Source organism: Microtus oregoni, unplaced genomic scaffold (genome assembly GCF_018167655.1).
Source record: "Microtus oregoni isolate MIOR12 unplaced genomic scaffold, Mior012 000092F_ref0000046, whole genome shotgun sequence".
NCBI lineage: Eukaryota > Metazoa > Chordata > Mammalia > Rodentia > Cricetidae > Microtus > Microtus oregoni.
The window spans coordinates 2,124,813-2,146,356 of NW_024544604.1; the positions used below are offsets into that span (position 1 = coordinate 2,124,813).

General features: G+C 37.3%; 1 protein-coding gene across 1 annotated transcript in view; it reads left to right on the top strand.

The window, feature by feature from the left end:
* LOC121442678 (lanC-like protein 3) overlaps nt 1-12,990 on the top strand; it is a 104,282-nt gene extending 91,292 nt beyond the window's left edge. The window contains exons 5-7 of the mRNA XM_041644289.1: nt 2,332-2,529; nt 8,684-8,891; nt 12,823-12,990. Of these exons, the coding sequence (XP_041500223.1) occupies nt 2,332-2,529; nt 8,684-8,891; nt 12,823-12,982 (566 nt within the window). The 3' untranslated portion in view covers nt 12,983-12,990. The remainder of the gene's footprint in view (nt 1-2,331; nt 2,530-8,683; nt 8,892-12,822) is intronic.
* The last annotated feature ends 8,554 nt before the right edge of the window (nt 12,991-21,544 follow it).

Genomic DNA, 21,544 nt, shown 5'->3' on the forward strand with positions numbered 1-21,544 from the left:
TTGCCACGAGGCTACATTTAATGAGGTTATCTGAATGAATGGCCGAATGGCTAATGAGCAACATTAGTGTGAGCTTTTTCAAAGAAGTCTTGCATTCTTTTCTAAGTCTTTGTAGGATCAGACCTTGAAACAGGATTTGAGTATAAAAATCTTATTTGAAATGTGATCCTAGAAAGCATTGCTAGGGGAGTGGAGAAATGAGACAAGGAAGAGGAAGAATTTCATTGCAATATAATGAGCAGTTCTAGATAGCACAGTCTCTGTGTGAGACTTTTGAACTGCTTTGACAAAAGGCCTGCTGTAACAACTTAAAGGAGGGGACATTTCAGAAGGTACATTCTATTGTCACGTGACTGAACTCATTCTGGGCCCATAATAGGGAAGAACATCATGGGAGCAGAACCGTATAGCAGCAGTTACTCCTCTTGTGCTAGATGAAAATCAGGGAGAAGGAAGGAAGAAGACTGTCAAAGATATATACTAAGCAATGTGCTTCTTCTAGATAAGCTTCATATTCCAACAGTTCGACAATATCCCAAAATAGCGCCACTCACTGGAGCACAAGCATTTACTGTATGGCAAATATTTCATATTCAAACTCATTTTCCCTGGAGACTCTTAGAAGACATATAGGACATACCTCATAATTGTCTTACCCAGTCTGAGAAGTTCAGATATGTATCTATGCATTTCCTGCTGTATTGGTTGGCTGCTCCAGGGGTGTTAATTCTGTATGTGTTGAGCATATTCCTGTGGCCAGAGAAGAATTCAGGCTAAATAAGAACTATTTAAGGTAGAGAGTTTGGAGAGAATAGATGTACCTGAGTGGAAAGTTTGCCAGCATACGAGCAGTGTCTTTTACAGTTCTTTCATTAACAGTATTTTTTAAAGATAAATTGACATTCTGGACATTGATATACATACTACATACCACATTTATGATAAATATGGAAATACTTTCCTGAAAACTCAAGCTTTCTTTTAATAATTATTACCATATATAATATGCAATATGTTTTAATGTAAGACTAAACAATATGCATCATATATATTCTAAGCTGTATATGTTATATAATATGTGAATATTTATATGAATATTGTTTATTTGTATAAATAATGAAGCACTAATAAAGGAACTGGCTTAAAGGATTATAAGGCTGAAAAATCCAGACCTAAAAAGGTCAATATTGTAAGATTCAGGCTGAGTCTAAGGCCCAGGGAGAAGGCAAATGCCTAAGCTGGAGAATTATTTTTTAGTGTTTTTGTTCCATTCAGGCCTTGATGAGTGGGTGAGGACTACAAACATTAGCAAGGGAAATCTTTAATCATTTTTATAGGTTCAACTTTTTTTTTTCAAGGTAGGGTTTCTCTGTGTCACAGCCCTGGCTGTCCTGGAACTGTTTTTGTAGACCAGGCTGGTCTTGAACTCACTGAGATCTGCCTTCCTCTGCCTCCAGAGAGCTGGGATTAAAGGTGTGCACCACCACTACCCGATGCCAGGTTCAACTTTTATTATTGTCTCTACAAGCACTCAAAAAGACGTACCTAGAAATAATGTTCAACAAAATCTCTGGGTACCATCTTGCCCAGTTCAGTTGCCACATAGACTCACTTATGCTCCTGCTGCAATCTACTATATAGAGTACTTCACTTATATTCTAAAAATTTTTTCAAATATGATTCACTTTCTGAACTGAATGAGGAGAGGTCTCTTCAAGAGTATAGGCAAACTCATATTCATCTTTGTGTCTCCATGGTGAGATAACGTCCAAAACACAAGTATTCATTGTGAAGACTTCAATGAATTCATGCCAAGAGAAAGGGATTTTTTCCCTCTTTTGTTTACTCATCTATCTTTAGCATCTAAAGATCTAAAGCATCTGGTGCATAGTAGATGCTTAATACTTATATTTTAAATAGATTGATGAATTATTAAGATATCAAGACCAAATTGATCTTAAGCATTTTGGGAATATTTTTATAAGATCAAATTTTTTTTATAAAAAGCTTAACAGTTTTAGTTAGGGTTTGTGGACCATATGGTTTCAGTCACAAATTCAAGTCTGCTGTACGATGCGAAGGAAGCAGAGAACAATGTGCAAATGGCTATGTTCTAATAAAACTTTATTTACAAAAGTAATGAGTGAGTCAGATTTGGGCTGCAAGCTATACTTTTCTGCTCGTTTAGGTTTTAGCAACTCAATTGTTATAGTACTATATGTGCTTTTAAATAATATTTTAGTGTAAAACAAATCTCACAATTTTCTTTTCACTAGATCAAACTACCTCACCTCGCTTGATGGATAAATGATGCTTGCTTTGTCCACACAGGGGCAGCTCATGGCCTGTCATCCATTCTGCAAATGCTTCTTTCTTACCACGAGCATCTCAAGCCTTCAGATCGGGAGCTGGTGTGGCAGAGTGTGGATTTCCTCATGGAACAGGAACAGAATTGCAACTGGCCACCTGAGCTGGGAGAAACGATTGAGAGAGAGAATGAACTGGTCCACTGGTGCCACGGTGCTCCAGGTCTCGCATACACTGTTGTCTGAAAACAGAAACAGGGCTGCCTTTCACTGAGCTTACACAGAGGGAGGTTCATTTTTCTGACATCCGAGGGTATTTCTCATCCTGGGCCATAGCTATCAAGCTGAAATTTTTGAAAACTAAAATAATATCTTGATCTTTAAAGGATTTCTGAAAATCATTCCACAGGTTGAAAAAAACACAGCTCTCTATCCACAGTGTTAAACAAGCACTCCCTCAGAATGTAATGTGAGTCACATATGTAGTCTGAACTATTAGGTATTTGAGTGCTAGAACGAGTGATGAGTATGTTCAGCGTTCTGGGTTTGAGTCCCAGAATATATGCACAAAAAGAATCAGTAGCCACATGTTCAAAAGCAAAAAAGAAATGGGTAGAATTAATTTTAATAATATGTAACCCAAATATTATTTTAGTAGAATACAAATTTAAAAATAGATATGACTGGGCTAGGGACTAAAGGCACTGCTGGTAGAATGTTTGCCTGGAACACAGAGGACCTGGGTTCAATCCAGAGCACTAAAAATAATGTTAGTGTACATTCTTTCAGACATTGAAATCCTTAAAATTTCCTGTTGATTTTAAAGTTATGTAACATTATAATCAAATGCTGCATTTTAGAGTCTTTTTAGCTACATTGGAAAGTGCACATCCACAGCCTGATCACTTACGTGGTGGCCTCTGTCATGCCTAGGAGCCTCACAGCTTGTAAATCTCTAATCCTAGGATCTATCACAACCCAGTGAATTACAACGTATATTTGACCAGTATCCTTATGAAACTTGTGTTAATCTTTAAGTTTCAGATGCATGGCTTTGAAATTCTTGGTCAACTGAGTATTTCCAGTAATAATTAATAAAATGTCTAATGAAATAACAACTCATCCCCCAATGAATTCTGAAATTGAGCCTTGAACCCAGAAAAACTTCACTATTCTATCCCACGTTTTACAAATCCCATTATACAACTAACTAGCCTTTTGAAGAAGGAATAATTTAAAAGAAGTTAAATTCAAACAAATAAATTCGGTTAATTGACAAGGAGACTGGAATTATCAAATAATACAGTTATTAAATTTATTTTTGACAATTTCATGTGTATATAATGCTTTTATAATCTCCCCTTCCAAAATATTTTGATTATGAATGAATTTAGTTTACCAGGCTGTGCTTCAAACAGAAGAGCACAACTTTAAATTGCATTTGATTTATTTTTGTCTTGTTACCTGATTTTTATTGCCTCCCTTCTTCCTGTAATTAATGTTCTCTAATCAAATTAGAGTTCTGTTTTATCCTTGATACAGTTTGAATAATATGTCACTGTCTACTGTCATATTTTCTTTGCCTGCCACATTTAACTATGGAAGGAATGGCAAATTGTGTATTTTAAAAGTACCAAGACATAGTACATTATGTTCGGCCTAGTTGCTGTCAGGTATAATTTGTGCCCATTACTTCTTGCTTTGACCTTTTTGGGGAGAAAAAACACAGCAGTTATTTCCCATTCTGGAAATCATGTTTCTTGTTATACTCAATACTTCTATTTCTCCTTCCCCTTAATCATTCTCAGCGGTGGTCTCTGGATATTCTCCAAGCATCCCAGGATTCCTAAATTCTGGAGATGTCCCAAATTAAATATAGACTATTTTAAAAGGACTCAGTATGCTAGTAAAAGCCCTTAATAGAGTAGAAAGAAATCTACTAAAATGAGTGGGTGAGCCTGTTGAAGTAGGTGTTTAAATGACTGTTATTGTACCCTTTCTGAATACCAAATGCCATTTGTTTCAGCAGGTCATGGATAGGATTCATGACATTGGAGACTTTATTTACCCTCCTGTAACATTCACTCTAAGTGTTTTAAGAAGAGTAACATAAATATATTGCTTCAAATCAAAACTAAGTCCATGTAGTCACCAGAGTATGAAAAAGAAACCGATTAGCTAATTAAATAAGGTCGTTATTTCTGCTTACCTCAGCCCTCACCTAATAGTGATTATAAAACTGGTCATTGCAAGTCAGAGACAGTCAAGATCTCACTGAAGCTGACTACAAGAAATTTCTCTCCAAATTCAACAGGAAATGGCCTAGAAAAAAATAATTTTATTTATTTGAGAAAAATTTTGAGAACAGATTTGTGAACAGCACAGATGGTTTGGGATGACAGACCATTCCTATGATTAAAAATCTGCCAGAGATAATCTATAGTGTGGAACTTCATTAATGCTACCTTATTCACACCTTAGCTTCCTATGGGCTTTCTTTCAGCTCACCTCTACAAGTGACTACCCTAGATATTAGGTATGAAATACATAACTAGTTCTTGACTATAGATGAGCAACCCTGGGGTCTAATTGTAACTCTAACAAGTGACCTTGAAAAAAAATCTCTTTTTTTTAAAAAAAAAATCTGAAATGAGTATGCTGAAGTGGAGTAGTGAATCTCAGTATTTTTGTCATCATTGACACATCTTCACATCTGGACCTTTGCCATTCCTAAGGGAAGTATCTCAGATGCTTTTATAAATACCTACAGTGACATGTAGCTTTGTGTTCTTAAATACAATAAAGTATTGCAGGAAGACTCATGTGATCCTTTCATAACCTTGATAACTCTGAAATACAGGATGGAAGTCATTTGCAGAATCATTAAAACAAATGCTGTGGCTAAAATAACCTTCCTGGCTGCATCAGGTTACAGCATTACTTTGATAACACTGACAGTGCACTTCCTTTATTCTGTGTGAAACACAGGTGTGAGCAGTTTTGAAATTTCATTCCACTAAGGCTCTTGGGTAGGTGACTTTGAATAAAGAGCAATGCTCCTGGAGCACAGATTGGTAGTTAAGTTTGTAATGACTCAACAAAATTACACATCCTAGCATGAACCTGGGTGGTGATGCTCCAGTATGTTGAAGTAGTGTATTCTATCTGTCACAAGTCTCTGAAGACCCCACATTTCAAAGATTTCGTCTCCCCAAACCATCTTTATTAAGTTGTGATTTAATTTCCTGGTTGTATTTGGCAAAGTCATCTACCATCACTGACTTCTGTTTTATATCATTGAAGACTAATTAGTGGTCGTAGGAAAGAGCTGTGCTAATTCCCATCACAGTCAAAGAAACATGACATCCTTTCCTTTAAGAATCAGAAGCGTTAGGATGGTTTCCATTAGGTCAGAGTAGGTGCTAACAAATTTAGAATATGTTCAAGGCCCTACTCTGTCCAGAGCCCTAGGATCCATAGCTTTTTTTTTTTTTTTTTTTTTTACTATCTGGGGCTAATGCTTGATATAGCAATTGAAATCATCTCAGTCTATCTTCTTTTATACATCTCTGCTCTGCTTCTAGTGCCAGCTTCCACTAAATCAGTGGTGCTCAACCTTTCTAATGCTACAACCCTTTGATACAGTTTCGCACGTTGTGGTGACCTCTCCTAAAACTACAACCCTTTGATACAATTGCGCACATTGTGGTGATCCCAACCATAAACTTATTCTCATTGCTACTTCATAACTGTCATTTTGAAATGGTTATGAGGGGTAATCCAAATATCTGATATGCAGGGTATCTGATATGAAATCCCTGTGAAAGGGTTTGAGGCTCACAGTTTGAGAACCACTGTGCAAGGGTGCTAAATGAGGTATTGCAGGATCAACAGACATTTGTGGAACTATTTGGTAGCAAAGCACCACACCAGATGAGGAGAAAAGAAAAGGAATATGATAAAAATTCCTGCCCTTTAGTGGTTTGCCTTAGAGCAGGGGAGGCAGACATGGAAACAGATAGTTTAAATTTGGTTATGTATAAGTGCTACATTATATATAGTGTGAGATAGGATCCAAGAAGAGAGATTTCTCATGCTGCCTCCAGATTCAGTGAAGGCTTCCTAAAGAAAGTGATTTCTGAGTTGAGTTGTGCCAGGAAATACAGGAGGCTTCTTCCAAGAATAACAGGCACTCAGTAGCATTGGAGCACTGTAGGTAGTCTGGTTTTATGAAAGTCAGAAACTTCAGTCCAGGAATGAAGAAGCAGCTAGCGGACAGAACAGGATGTTGTTCATGAAGGGCTTTCTGTATCATGCTATGGTGCCCGTATAATAGGGAACCCTTTGGCTTTTCCTTGGCTCAACCACTTTCCACCTAACACACTCTTTTCTGTGTGTCTGGAAGCAGGCTGTACTCTCAAGGGAACCTACTAGGCCAAGGGTTGTTGGACAAAGAAGCTAATAAAAGCCAGAGAAATGGCTTTCATGGAGACTGGCTTTATTCTGTCTGATTCTGAGGGATGTTAATAGGCACAAGATCCACTGAAAGTTTGGTTCTGTGTTCAGGCAAGGGAGTAGTAGACTTTTGTATTCCATGATAGCTCCAGAGGGCTGAGTATTTGATACAATTTTCTGTTTGCCTGTGGGGCAATCTCTAAAGGCAGGAATCCAGGACGTGTGTTAGCAGCCAGCTGTTAAAAGAATTCAGGCGTGGTCTGTTTCCTGATAAGATAAAGGGAAGCTGAGTCAGTTACCTCATTGATTACTGCTCATCATCCAGAACTCAATTATAAGATGATAGTCTAGTAGGCCTTTCCCACCAGCAGGGACTCTTCCTGTGTGTTTCCATAACTATATTTGTTGTTACATAGCCTAGTTTGCACCTCCAGATTAAGCTATAAAATCCATTAAAGACAGAGGCCTTTTTTTATTGATTTTCATTGAGCTGTACATTTTCTCTGCTCCCCTCCCTGCCACTCCCCTCTCCTTTTACCCTCTCCCATGGTCTGCATGCTCCCAATTTACTCAGGAGATCTTGTCTTTTTCTACTTCGCATGTAGATTAGATCCACATATGTCTCTCTTAGGGTCCTCTTTGTCTAGGTTCAGACAGAGGCCTTTTAAAATCAGCCTCTGCCATATAGTTCATGCTCAGTTGGTCTAAACAGTCACTATGTCCTATGAAATTATTCTTCGGCAAATTTCATCTCCATTTTTCCGCTAACAAAGCTAGCTCGGAGCTCTTCTGTCTTTCTTTAGGTGTTTCCTCATAATACTATGTACGAACAATCACATTGTTATTCAAAAATCAAAACCAACCAGTTCATAATAAAAGACTTCTAGTAGTTCCCTATCACCCACAGTATACAGTCTAAAATGCCTAACAAAACTATCATACCATCCAGAATCTGAACTCATTCTTACTCTTTTACCGTCCTGGTCCCTTGGTTAGGATGCTGCCACCCTGACTTGTGGTTTAAACTTAGATGTCTTGAACCTCTTAGCCTCTGTGATCTTTGGTGCCTAATATGTTTTCCCTGCCTCGTCTTGGGCCTGGCGTTTCTTATGTAGCCTACAAACCCCAGAAAACGCCAGCTTCCATCCAAGGCCTCCCCTGACTGTTTCCATCAGGATGGTTTTCACTTGTCTGATCTCTAGTTTTGCTGACAGCAGCATGGGCCCATGCCTTATTTTAGTCACAGTGTCTACCTAAATTTTAGTGGGTGAGCCCATCAAGACATTTATTCTATTCAAGGCCATTGTTTCCACTTTAAAAATATAATTTTGGAGGGTGCTAGGCACAAATCCCAGCGCCTCACACTCGCTAGACAAGCCTTCTACCACTGTGCTAGTCTCTTAGCCCTTTCCTGCCTTCTGGCAAGGAGGAAAGTAGGCTATGTAGGAGCTGGAGTCATCTTGGATTATTAATTTCACTATGGACTGGCCGACCTTGCAACTTGGGGAAAATAATTTCAATTAATAGTTGTCATGTCTCTTGTTTCTGCTCTTGCTTCTGTACTGGCAAGTTTCGAAAGAATGTTTATTTCCGTGGAACATGAAATATGGGAAGGGCTAACCTCAAAGCTGGAGTAGACATCTTATTGAGGTTGTCTGATTGCACTGTTATTCCTGGAAAGGCTCCTTCTTTGCTCTTAAGCAAACGGGTATTGTTATAAATATATAAACATTGCAAATTCTGAACTTCTATGGGATAATGGGTCATATTAGTTGCCGTGCTTTAGAAGTCTTCTCTTTGGAAATGTAGCTAGGAATGTAAAAACAAAAGACACTGGATGGGGATTCAGGAGGTGTACACCTTTGAGAAGTATGTTATTAAGTCCTGAAAGTCACCTCTTATTGTCATTGATGTTTTTACAGGAATTGCTTATCTGTTTGCCAAAGCTTATCTTGTTTCCAAGAAACCACAGTACCTGGATACATGCATACGCTGTGGGGAGCTAACATGGCAGAAAGGCCTACTGAAGAAGGGGCCAGGGATTTGCCATGGTGTAGCCGGCAGTGCCTATGTCTTCCTTCTGCTATACCGTCTTACAGGAAACTCCAAATACATCTACCGTGCTCAAAGGTCAGCTGTTTTCATGCACATATTCTTACAAATCCCTTTTGCCCTTGAGACAAGATCTTTTGTGTCTTAGGCTGGTCTTAAATTCCCTATATAGTGATCAACGACCTTGAATTCCTGACTCTTTAGTTTTGCAGGTTCTAAACTTACAGATGTACACTACCACACCATTTTATGAGGTGCTAAGGATTAAAACCAGAGCTTCTTATGTGCTAGTATTTGTCTACTACATTCTGAGTTCTAATTTTTGAAATCTTAATCTAATTGATTTTCTAAGCAGGTAATATAGTCCCCTGGTTTCAAATGTGTAATAAAAAGGAGCATAGCATAACGATCATCCCCCCCCCCAGCCATTTAATTGACTTCCCTGGAGATATTGTCTGGTGTGTCTTCCCAAGTTGTTGTCTGCAAATATGGGAATATATATCAAATTTTGTTTTTCTTATACAAATGATAGTGCCTTGTTATCTTGGTGATTATGCTATATGAATACATAAAGGGCCTTGTCTAACATTTTTGTTAGTCTTACTAAAACAAGAATATTTGACTCCAGTTTCCAATAATTTCATTATAAACAGTGCTGCCTTTTACCCTGTATGAATAGATTATTCTTTCCTGCCTTCTGTGTAGGAGGGAAGTTGCCTATGCAGGAGGCAGAGTCATCATGGGTTACTAATTTCTTACACTGTGAACCTCCAGACCTTGCAACTGAAGGGAAATAATTTCTAATTCCTAATTTCTATTAATAGTTACCATGTCTCTTGTTTCTTCTCTTGCTTCTGTAGTGGATATTACCTTTGTTTTGTTAGCAAGTAAATTCCTAAATTAGTCTCTGTAGTTTATTCCCTGAAGCGTTGATACATATGGAAACCAGATGTAGAGCAGACAGCATTGTTTTGAATAGAAATAACTCCATACTGATTAACTGTATATGCTGTGTCAGAAAGACTATGAATAGACTATAAATAAACTGGTAGGAAACTGAGCAGTCCCTTTGAAGGCATGTGCAAGCTGTCTGTGTAGGTCCTCAGAAGAGGTCTTGGTGTTCTGGGTGGCACTTATGTCTGATAAGTTAGGAGGCTTTTCAGCCACACCCCCCATATGATTTGATTCTCTTGTATCTGAGTTGTCATTTAGTCGAGGCCAAAGAGTGGTCCCTCATAGTTGTGAGAATCCTTTTGAAAGGATATACCCAGAATCATATTGGTTATGTGAAATAGTGCCCATTTCTCAGATGTGTTGGCTGGTTTAAATAAGTTAACACATGAAAATTATTTTATTTTTTAAGTTTTTAAAACTTTATTATAAAAAATTTGCAAATAAATACAAGAAAATCATTTTAAATAATGCCTGGAATATATAACTTCTATGTAAAGATTAACTTTTGTTATTACTAAATTTGAGTTTTATCATTTCTAAGTTTTATCTTTGCATATATATACATTACTCATTTCTGAAAATGGTATCAGTAGTAAAATGAAAACTGTTGTGTCAAAAATGTACTCACTGTTCCCCAAATCAAATTAACCATTTTTCTCAATAATTCTCAGCTAAAATGGGAGCCTGAATGGTAATTACAGAACTAAAAAGAATGGACAATATTGGGTACAGTACATATAAAAGCCTAATGGTTCTATAAAAAACACTGAGCTAAGAAAACCTCATCATTTATAAATTATTACTTCTAAATAATAATTTATAAACTTATTTATATGTAATTATACATATTGAGTTAATTCTTTTTTTTTCATTTTTTTTTATTATTGAGAAAAGGAAGAAAAAAAAAACAAGTTTCCACCTCCTCCCAGCCTCGCATTTCCCTCCCCCTCCTCCCACCCTTCTCTCCCTCCTCCCATCCTTCTTCCCCTCCTCCCACTCCTCTCCCCCTCCTTCTCCAGTCCAAAGAGCAGTCAGGATTCCCTGCCCTGTGGTAAGTCCTAGGTCCTCCCCCCTCTGTCCATATCTAGGAAAGTGAACATCCAAACTGGCTAGGCTCCCACAAAGCCAGCACATTGCATAGGATCAAAACCCCGTGCCATTGTCCTTGGCTTCTCATCAGCCCTCATTGTTCGCCATGTTCAGAGAGTCCAGTTTTAACCCATGCTTTTTCAGTCACAGTCCAGCTGGCCTTGGTGAGCTCCCAGTAGATCAGCTCCACTGTGCACCCCTCGTGGTCCTGACTTCTTTGCTCATGTTCTCCCTCCTTCTGCTCCTCATTGGGACTTTGGGAGCTCAGTCCAGTGCTCCAGTGTGGGTCTCTGTCTCTATCTCCATCCATCACCAGATGAAGGTTCTATGATGATATGCAAGATATTCGTCAGTATTGCTAGAGGCTAGGGTCATTTCCGGTTCCCTATCCTCAGCTGCCCAAGGAACTAACTGGGGACCTCGGCTTGGGCTCCTGGGAGCCACTCTAGGTTCAAGTCTCTTGCCAACCCTAAGGTGGCTCCCTTAACTAAGAATTGTGCTTCCGTGCTCCCCTATCCTACCTTCCTTTATCCCAATCTTCCTTTTTCCCCAAGTTCCCCCCATCCTCCCCTTGTCACTTTTCTCTCCCCATCTCCCCTTACCCCCATCCCACCCCACCCCCAAGATCCCAATTTTCTCCCCCGCAATTTTGTCTACTTCCCATAGCCAAGAGGATAACTATATGTTTTTCCTTTGGTTCAACTTCTTACTTAGCTTCTTTAGGATCACCAATTGTAGATTCCGTGACCCTTATTTATGGCTAGAAACCAATTATGAGTGAGTACATCCCATATTCATCTTTTTGGGTCTGGGTTACCTCACTCAGAATAGTGTTTTCTATTTCCATCCATTTGCATGCAAAATTCGAGAAGTCATTGTTTTTTACTGCAGTGTAGTACTCTAATGTGTAGATATTCCACACTTTCTTCAATTCTTAATATTAATAATTCTTTGCTGTTTAGAAGTGCAAACTCTTATTTAAATGACTGCATATTTAAGAAAACAGTTGATAGAAAATCAGTAACAAGTGGAATTGCAATTTATTTCCTCATTTATTTTAAGCTGCCTGCAATAGTTTCAATGGCCCACAAAAGACCTAATGAGTAATTACTCTTGATAGGACTCCTGTGGTGGCTGTAATAATCTAACTTTATGACAGTACAAACTCTCAGGCCTCACCAGCATCAGAATTGGAGAATATTTTTGTTGATGATGACAAAGGAATAAGATAGTTAAAAACCATGATATTGGTGAGAGCATTGGAAAGGCTGGAGACTACTATACAATGTTGTTTAGTTAATTTAAATAAGAAAATGAAAGTCAAAGAAAAATGTTTTTCACCAAAATTTTAGAGATCAGTGACTTATTTTAAAGGCAAATTGTCTTAAGAGCAATGCCTCATAGTTGAATTTACTATTTGATGGCACCATTATGAAAAGTTGCTTGCATTCTCCCATTCATCTTCATCCTTTGTTGCCCAAAGCAGATTGTGTAAAACCCTCACATTTATTTTCAGCCTCTGTGCTCTGTCACATATAAATGAGACCGAGTTCAGAAATAATATGCTTCCAGAAACACAAATATTTAGATTTTTAAAAAAGGAACAGTGATATATAAGTTTGCTTTGGTTCAAGATAAACAAAAGTAGGATGATTTATGTGACTTTTTCACTTATAATTATTGGACAGTGGAAGGAATAGAATCTCAGAAAATTCCAATGTGCTTTGATTAGCAGCTCCTAAAAATAGTTGGATTTGTTTGGCAACAAACTCTGTTGCAAAACACAAAGACTTATATAACTGATCTTTTTTTTTCTCTAGAGAATGGAGTTTTCTCAAATTAATTACATAATTCTGAAAACAACCTGACACTAAAACTTTAACTTCATAAAAGAAGAAGAGCATCCTGTAGCAGGTCACATGGACACAGTCATATTAAATCTGTTCGTGCTTTCTTCTTCTCTTAGGTTTGCACAATTCTTGTTCACTGAAGAATTCAAAGCTGGTTCACGGGTCCTTGAAAGCATATATAGCTTGTATGAAGGCTTCTCTGGCACGGTTTGCTTTCTCATTGATTTGCTACAGCCCAATCAGGCTGAATTCCCTCTCTTCAGCGTCTTTGTTTAAAGGCTCCATCTCCCATTGCATCCTGGCAGAAGTCCCCTGAGATTTCCTGGGCCTCCTCTAGGCAGTTTCCCACATAATCCACATCCAATGGCATCACAACTATGAGCCTTCACATTGCTGCCAGAAGGATGAGCTCAGCCTGATGAAGCAGCGTGATACCAGACTGGAGAGAGAGCCTGCCAAGCAAAGATGCCACAACTCATCTAAAAATCACAGATTTGATGTTTCAGGGGAGAGATGTAAAACCGAAGATCGAGAGAAAGCAAAAGGAAAATAATGTTTTCCAGTTCATGACACTGAAGGCAAAAGTGAACTGGAGATGATGGGGATAGACTGGCAACCCTTTGAAAACTGGAGAGCAAATTTGACCATCTGTCTATACCCTCCACCCTTAAATTTAGAAGTGAAGACAATCTTAATAATCTAAAATATGTAAAATAATTTTGCCCTCTTAAAAACTGTTAGCAGGGATCAAGTGTCATGGTGAAGGACATGAAATGAAACCCTTGATTGTCCTAGGCCTTTGCTTGCTGAAGTTCATGATTTTTTTTTGAGTGGAGATATTTGAATATGCATGTGGGTATTTTTTAAATCACTATCATGGGCACTTTAAAAACATCATATCATAACTTATTTTAAACACTGAAATTTCAAGCTTCCTTGGGTCTTAGAATATCTCTTTCCCTAGTTTTGTTTTCTTTCCTAGAGCTCAGTATAGTGAGATTCCGGGCAGGAAGGAGTGTAATTTTAGTGGCAGCCTAAGCTTAGTAGCTTAGGGGTGTGGCTTTTTTAGCTTGCACAAGGCCCTAGTTCCATGCCTAGTACCATAAACAAACAAAAAAGAAGACAGGGAAATTCTTATCTAGCAAATAAGTGTTGTTGTCATGTGTTTGTCTCAACTTGAAGTGTGACCTGTATATTGTATATGTTAGTAATTCTTCAAATGCCTTCATCTTTGTAATCTCTATGAAGCTATTAGACTGTAAAATATGCTCTCGGTGAAAATCACTCATCTCAAAGATCAGGGTAACTACCACAAAGGTAAGTCATTTTCATATTTCATAGAATACCATGAAAGACATGGAATGAGGAAAATAGAAGTGGTTATCGAATGAATGTTATTCTATTTTATCCTATTAGATTAAGAGCGGAATGGACTCCCTGGCTGGTCACCTTACCTTGCAAAACAAAGGACATGCTAGAGCTTTACTATCATACCAGTTGATTTTAGTTATCATATTAAGTTTACTTTTGCTAATAACAAAGGTTATAAAAATACTTCAAGCCAATAGTGGATTGCTAAACACTAATAGAAGCAACTGTCACTTCCATACAGAGAATATGAGTTTACCACAGTCCCGGTATTTAACCACTGAAGTTCAAACATCATATTAAAGAAAACTGTTATGCTGTATAAGATGTCATTGTTTCAATAGTCATTAGCTATTTGGATATACATAGGTACATATGTGTACATGATACATTTAATACCATATAATTTGAAGCACTATTTGAACTGTAGATAGACTTTGGGAGGAGTTACTGCCTAGAAATATTTCTGTGTGTGCTGGCTTGTGGAGCTGTATGAACCAATGGATTTGTATGGGTTTGTATGAATGTTATATGTGTGATCCTATTTTGAAAAAGAGGATCTCTTGTATTCATAAGATTCTCAAAGAATCTTACCAAAGAAAAGAACTTGTCTTTTTATATTTTATGACTCTTTGCATGTTTACAATCGTTAACACAAGCTGGGACAAAATGAATTTTGCAAAATATGTACCTTGTTGGCTTATGGTCCCATTTCACACCCTCATATTTCAACATATAAAATTGGCTTTAATTGCCCATCTGTGAAAATACTGTTTGGAGTAAAACTTAATTCGATTCCAGAAGTTCTTTCTTGAGGAGGGCAAGCACCTTTTGGAAGCCCTAAGGAAGATTCTGTTTACAGAATGTTCTCCTTCTGAAAGGACCAGTGACAGCTCCTACAACATCTCATTTAAAATGCCTTTGGCATGGGCCCTACAGGCTAATGATAACCAGGCAGAATTAGGCCTTTTACAATAAAGGAATACATGCTTTCATTGTGTCTGAGCAGCCCCTCAATGTGTGTTAGGTGGTCCCCCCAAAGACAGAGCTAGGAGGGAACAAAACAAGGATTCGAAGTCTGGTTTCTCCTTTCAGGTTCATTTATTCAGTATTCTAGATTAGAAATATGCCAACATTGCAGTAGACAAATCCGCCCCTCTCTCAAAGGAACCTCCTTTAAAAATCTGCCCACCTCTTCCATCATTCATTATGTGGACCAGAAAACCAAAGGACTAGGAAATGACACATAGCTTTGTTGTATCTGTTATGTTTCCAGGAGCTTTAGAAAAACTGAACCTATCTTTTAAAGATACAATAGAGTGACCGTAACTTTGTGCTGATCATTGTGAAAAGCTTGCTATTTTTGTATATCATGTCTAAAAAGGGGTCATGTTTGGGTGTGGTCTTTCTGAAGTACCATCTCAGTAAATTTGAAACAAGGCTACACTTTTTTTTTGGCTGTTAAGCCTATCATTTCCATTTTCCTGAAAGACAAGCACCGCTAGTTAGAGAGTCCTCTTCTATATTACTTTCCCAAGAAAGGGATGAAAGACACATATTTTCAGCAGGAAATTAAGTCATGTCATTTATTTCATAATCAATTTCATGTGTAGTAACATTCTTAATGTTAAAGCATGAAGGCTACTGTGGCAGTTTTATTATTTTTAATTACAAGTACATGTGTGGATATGTGCATAATAGTGCTGGAACTACAGTTATGGACGGCTCTGAGCCACCCGATGTGAATTCTGGGAAGGGAAATCCAACTTGGGTTCCCAGAAAGTGGGGTGGGGCTCCATGCTCTCAACCGCCAAGCCATCCCTTCAGCTCTTACTGTTCATGCTATCATGCTATTTACTATATGGGACAAAATCAGTCCTGAATGCTGAGTGGAGATGTTTGAGGATACTTTGAAAGAGCCTTAACAATAAGGAAGGAGACGCATTATACTTCAATAGCAATATATTGTAAAACACTGTAGCTTTGTGGCATTAACACAGTTACTTGCCTTTCTTTCTACCCTTAACTGTCTATATTTAATTTACCCTATCTCATTGCCACATTACATCTTTTCAGTTTGTAACCTGGTATTTGAAGAGAACAGAAGCTTGACAGTGTATATTTCCCACTGACTTTTTTCCAGGCAATTGACCATGTTGTTAAGATAATAGTATTCAATTATGACAATTCATTACATAGAACAGCTTACTTGCTCTCTAGTAAATCCCATCTCTTCTTTTTACTTCTTTAGTTTTCTTTGAGATTTTAATCAAAGTGTTATGCAAATTGTTTTGGTTTCTTTCTTTTTTTTTATTGAAAAAATTTCCGCCTCCTCCCCGTGTTTTGGTTTCTGTAGAGAGTATATCTCAGTAATTTCAATGCAAAAAATATGAGTTTGGGATATATAACCAGGCTAAGAAAGTATACACAGGCTGAGGATGTAATTCTATAGTAGAACACCTTTCTAGCATGCATGCTGCCCTAGGCCGTAGTCCCAGTGTTAAGAACAAATCATCAAAGAAAAGACACAATTAAAAGGAAGTAGTAATGTCAAGAGAACCATGTTAGAAATCCTAAATCCTTGTTCTGACACTTTTTGGGGGGTATTTTATATAGTTAGGTACCTTGCCTAATTCATACAGTTGTCATAGGAGTTATTTGTCAATATGGGTTCTTTATTATTTAAAAAGGCTTCTATGTTTTAGGTTCCTACTATGTGCACATAAAATTATGCTCAGTTTATATTTAAAAACTAAACAAACACATTTCACATGAAGATGCAGTGTTTGGGGCCCAGAACACTAGAAGGGTAACTATATATTTTATATTCCACTACCAATTCTGACTGTGGTGTTTGTGCCTCAGAAGGTTCTGACTTGAAAGAATTTCCTCCAGAGGAATGGGTGGTATAGTCTAGACGCTCTCTTTAACACAAATATTTATTTTGCTGACTGAAAATAAAGGATTCTGTTGCCAATAACTGAAGAAAAGGAACATCCAGGCCATAACTATATAGCAAAAAATGAATTGGGAAATAGCATAATTTAACACTGATTTTGATCTGCATTTTTTTTAATTTGGTCATCAGAAGTGTGTTACCTGTAGGAATAGAATTATGCTGCTTGTGAAGCCTCCTTTAAATTATTATGTCTCAAATTAATAGCTGGGATGACTAACCCTCAAATTTACCAAGGTCATGTGATCTTAGCATAAATTTGGCTAGAGAAAGGCAAGCTAGAAGACAGGATCAGGCTTGGGGGTTGCTTACCAAAGCGTGATATCTGAAGATAATTTGTACATGTGCATTTAATGAGACTAAACAAGTATAGCCTTACCACTGGGCCTTTTTGTTTTTGCTTACTGAAATCTCTTTAATCCTAATTCACCTTCAAGTCAGCATGTGTCATCACGTGTCTCTAAACATCTCATTCTGATAATGGATTTTTTACCCCCTATGTCTGTTTAATCACACACATGACCTCTCTTCTCCTACGAAGGCAGGCTTCCTCTGTATCTTTGTCCACATCTGTCCTTAGCTAAGAGCATGGGGCTCAACAAGACTTGATTCTACTTTAGACAGAAGGGCTGACCTCGAGGTCAGTTGCAACCAGAATTAGGACTATTCTGTAGTCAGATCACAAGTACAGGGCAAGCTGCCACAAGAGTGCCTGTGCAATGAGAATAAGGTAGTGGCCACATGTATCTTATTTCTAATCCATAAACAGGACTGGCCATATTGTTTTTATGTCTTTTATTATGTCATAAAAGACAAAAACCAAAGTAGTTCCTACACGAACAAAGTCTCTCCCCTTATTTTATAAATTGAAAGTGTTAATAAATTGGGACCTAATGGGTGATGCTGTTAAGATTTAAAAGAATATTCATTTTTATCTTTAAATATTGAACCTTGTCCTTTCCATCTAGTTCCCTTCACAAATGACAAAGTCTCTCATCTTCAGGATTCTCTGCGTCTTCATTTCCTTTGGGGGTACCTGTTATTCACCCATTCTGAATCAACTTTGAAAAGTTACTTAAATGGAAAACCAAATCTGTGTTTTTGTTCTGCATTGGGGTGGAAGGAGGGCCAGCGAATTGTATGACACATGAAGCAGACTTATCTTTGTACTCAGAATCACCTGAAAGGCAAGATACCACTTTTGTTATGGAATATTCACTTACTAAATTGAAAGTAGCTGAAGATTTATGTCTTAAAGGTCTTCCTGAAGTACCCCAATACGATCCCTTGTGTTATGCTTTCAATGAGCACTCCAAAAGAATGGAGATGGGTAAAACACCTGTGTGTATGTGTAAACAGAATTCCTTCATATAGAATAATGCAGTTCTACTGAAATTTTCTTCATATATTTTGTGTGATGTGTTCCTCAGTGTATAATCTTGTATTGTGTGTGAAATAGCTGTGACTTAGCAATCAGTATAAAAAAGGCATAAAATCTATACTTGTCTACTGTCTTTAGCAAATGACCTTATTACAGCATATTTTAGTGGGATGTCTGTGTGTAAGTGGCAATTACCAGTAAAATAAATTGTGTCATTAAATTTGATTCAAGTTGAATGTGGTAATACTTATATATAGATATATTCAAATAAGCATATTGCGTCAAATAATCAGTCTTGTATCTTTTAGGGCTTTTAATATTAGAGGTGTCTTCTGAAGACTGTAGCAGCGGTAAACTCCTTTTGCTCTTGAAAATGCAGTATTATTTGTATTATAGAGATGTCCCAGCAGTAAGAATGGAACACTGTAAGAATAATAGTTTGGTCTCAGGATCTGGTATAGGCCACTCCAGTCTCTTGGATGTAGTGGCACCAAACTAACAGAATTTTTAAAATGGATTTTGTAGAAATCAGTGAACCATGTTGAGAAGCCATAAATAACTAGGGACTGGTCAAACATCACATACTAGAGTGAATAGAATCTACTTCACCAAAAGGGTTTTCATTTTTGCACAATTTGCAATATTTAAAAAAATATGTTTGTATCATCATTGGGTTAAAACAAAGTTAATCTTCCTGATGGTACATTTCATAAGCAGCAAACCAGTGCAATTCCATAATCTTTTGAGGCAATACCCCAAATAGGAAATTGTCAATATAGTATAACAACTTACTCCTAATTGCACCTAACAGTAAAGGAGCGCCACAATTTAATGTACTATTGAAGTTTAAAGATGTGCTCGATAAATTAGTATTATTAATAAAGTTGCGCTCTTTGCTGTATTTCTCCACCAATTACGAATAAAGCAAAATTATAAAAAATAAACCAAATGATAGGAATTAGTTATTAGTACTTTAAAATTCTTTTAATTTTTATTAACATTAAATTCAACACCAGTTATCTGTTGTATATGACAAGAATTTTGAAATACTTGCACACCAATTGAGAGGCTTTGTAAAAATGCCTTTTTGCCAAAATCAAGTTCTTTGACTTCTTGCTAATTCTTATATGTCTGTAGGGGTACTTTGAGGGGTTTGAAAGATATATCAGGAGCAGTTCTAATCTTAGTGCAGAACATTTTGCTAATCATTTTACTATATTACAAAATGTTATACTATGATATTTTATAATAAAACAAAATTATCAAGTATTCTGGCCTATTACATATTATTATACCCAAACATCACTTTCTATAAGTCTATTACTGAGTACACATATTTTTTTAAAAAAATCACAGTGGGTATTTTGGTCTTAGTGAGGAAGTATGATGCAATATCTGACATTGATTTTTAATGAAAATCCATTTAAATGTAGGGTAGAGAAACTAAGTTGTAAATGTATATGTTCATCTGACTGATAAAATGACAAGTGATAATTCGGAAAGGTCAACTTATAAATGCTCATCAGATTTTAGCTTTTGTTATCTATTGTTCCTGGAGCGGGACGACAATTGTCAGTTGAATTTGCTTCAGCTTCACGGAGGGGGGGGGTTGCTTACAGTCCACTGCCTGGTGTAATGCCATCTCTTCCGAAGCAAGACTGACTTAGAAACTTAGTGATGCACCTTACTATTTTTTAGCTGCTGTTATAATATCAAAAACACTGTGATCTTTCCAATGTGTTTTCTGTATCAGTTTTGTACTGTAGAAAATAATCTGCCATAAACTGCACTTTATTGTTTAAAGTGATGTTGCTGGCTTATTGCACCGCTGCTCCACAACACGGTCCACTTAATAATGTAAAACCTGTGATAATCCTTTGCCTTAAGATCTGATGCTAAACCGTTATTGTGTTCTAATTAATTATTTGTAGCTACTCATTAGTTACCCTTTAAAGCTAATGATGGTATCAAATAAAATATTAAACAAATACACCGTGGAGGACTGCTGGTGATTCTGTTTGTGACTGTGTGTATCTGGATCCAGGACGTGGTGGCATGCTGGTCTCTATAAATAGGCATTCGTAATCCTTTTGGAGAAAGGGCCTGGTACTTCTCAGGCCTTGGCTCAATTCTCCTTGAACCATTATAAATAGATTTTCTGAGGTCACTTCAACAACCAAGTCAAACGACTCAACTTGTCCACACCTCTCTTCGTTCTTGTGGAGATCTTACGAATCTTTACATCTTGTTTATATTTACATCATTTTCCAAAATAGTAAAATGCCCAAGATGCCTGAAAATTAAAATCATCCAATTTCTTTTTTTTATTTTTATTTATTTATTTATTTATTTTTTAATTTTTTTAAAAATTTATTTATTTATTAAGAATTTCTGCCTCCTCCCCGCCACCGCCTCCCATTTCCCTCCCCCTCCCCCCATCAAGTCCCCCTCCCTCATCAGCTGGAAGAGCAATCAGGGTTCCCTGACCTGTGAGAAGTCCAAGGACCTCCCACCTCCATCCAGCTCTAGTAAGGTGAGCGTCCAAACTGCCTAGGCTTCTTCATGGAAAATTATCTTAGAAGGTGTGGAGGAGTGTGTGTGTGTGTCTGTGTCTGGGGGAGGTGGGGTGTCCATCTTGATGTATAGAAGGTTGTGAAAAACTCAGTGGGTACACAGGATGTGTACAGGGTAAAACCAGACAAAATCCCAGCACTGATAAAAGGACGTAGACACAAATTCCAACCTCCAACCAAGAAGATATTTGCAGTTGATATGTTCTGTTTTTGCGATTGAGTGTCAGTGAGTACCTGCCAGCCACGCTCCAGGGCAGGTCTCATGGTCAGGAGTAGTGGGCCAACACAAAATGGACTCCATGTTTGTTGGTTGTTTTTTTTTTTAAATTATTTTTGTACTTTTTGTTTCATTTTGCTGATTTTGACTTTTTTTTGTCTTACTGTTTTTTATTTTAGGTATTTTTGTGACAGATAGCATAAAGTTGGGTTGTTGGAAGGATGGGAGAGTAGGATAGGGGAAAGAATACGTTGAAATATATTGTATTCAGGTTTTTAAAATAAACAGTTGAGCGAAAAAGAATTGTGTTAGCCTTAGGGGTTGGCATACCAACAGAGGTAGG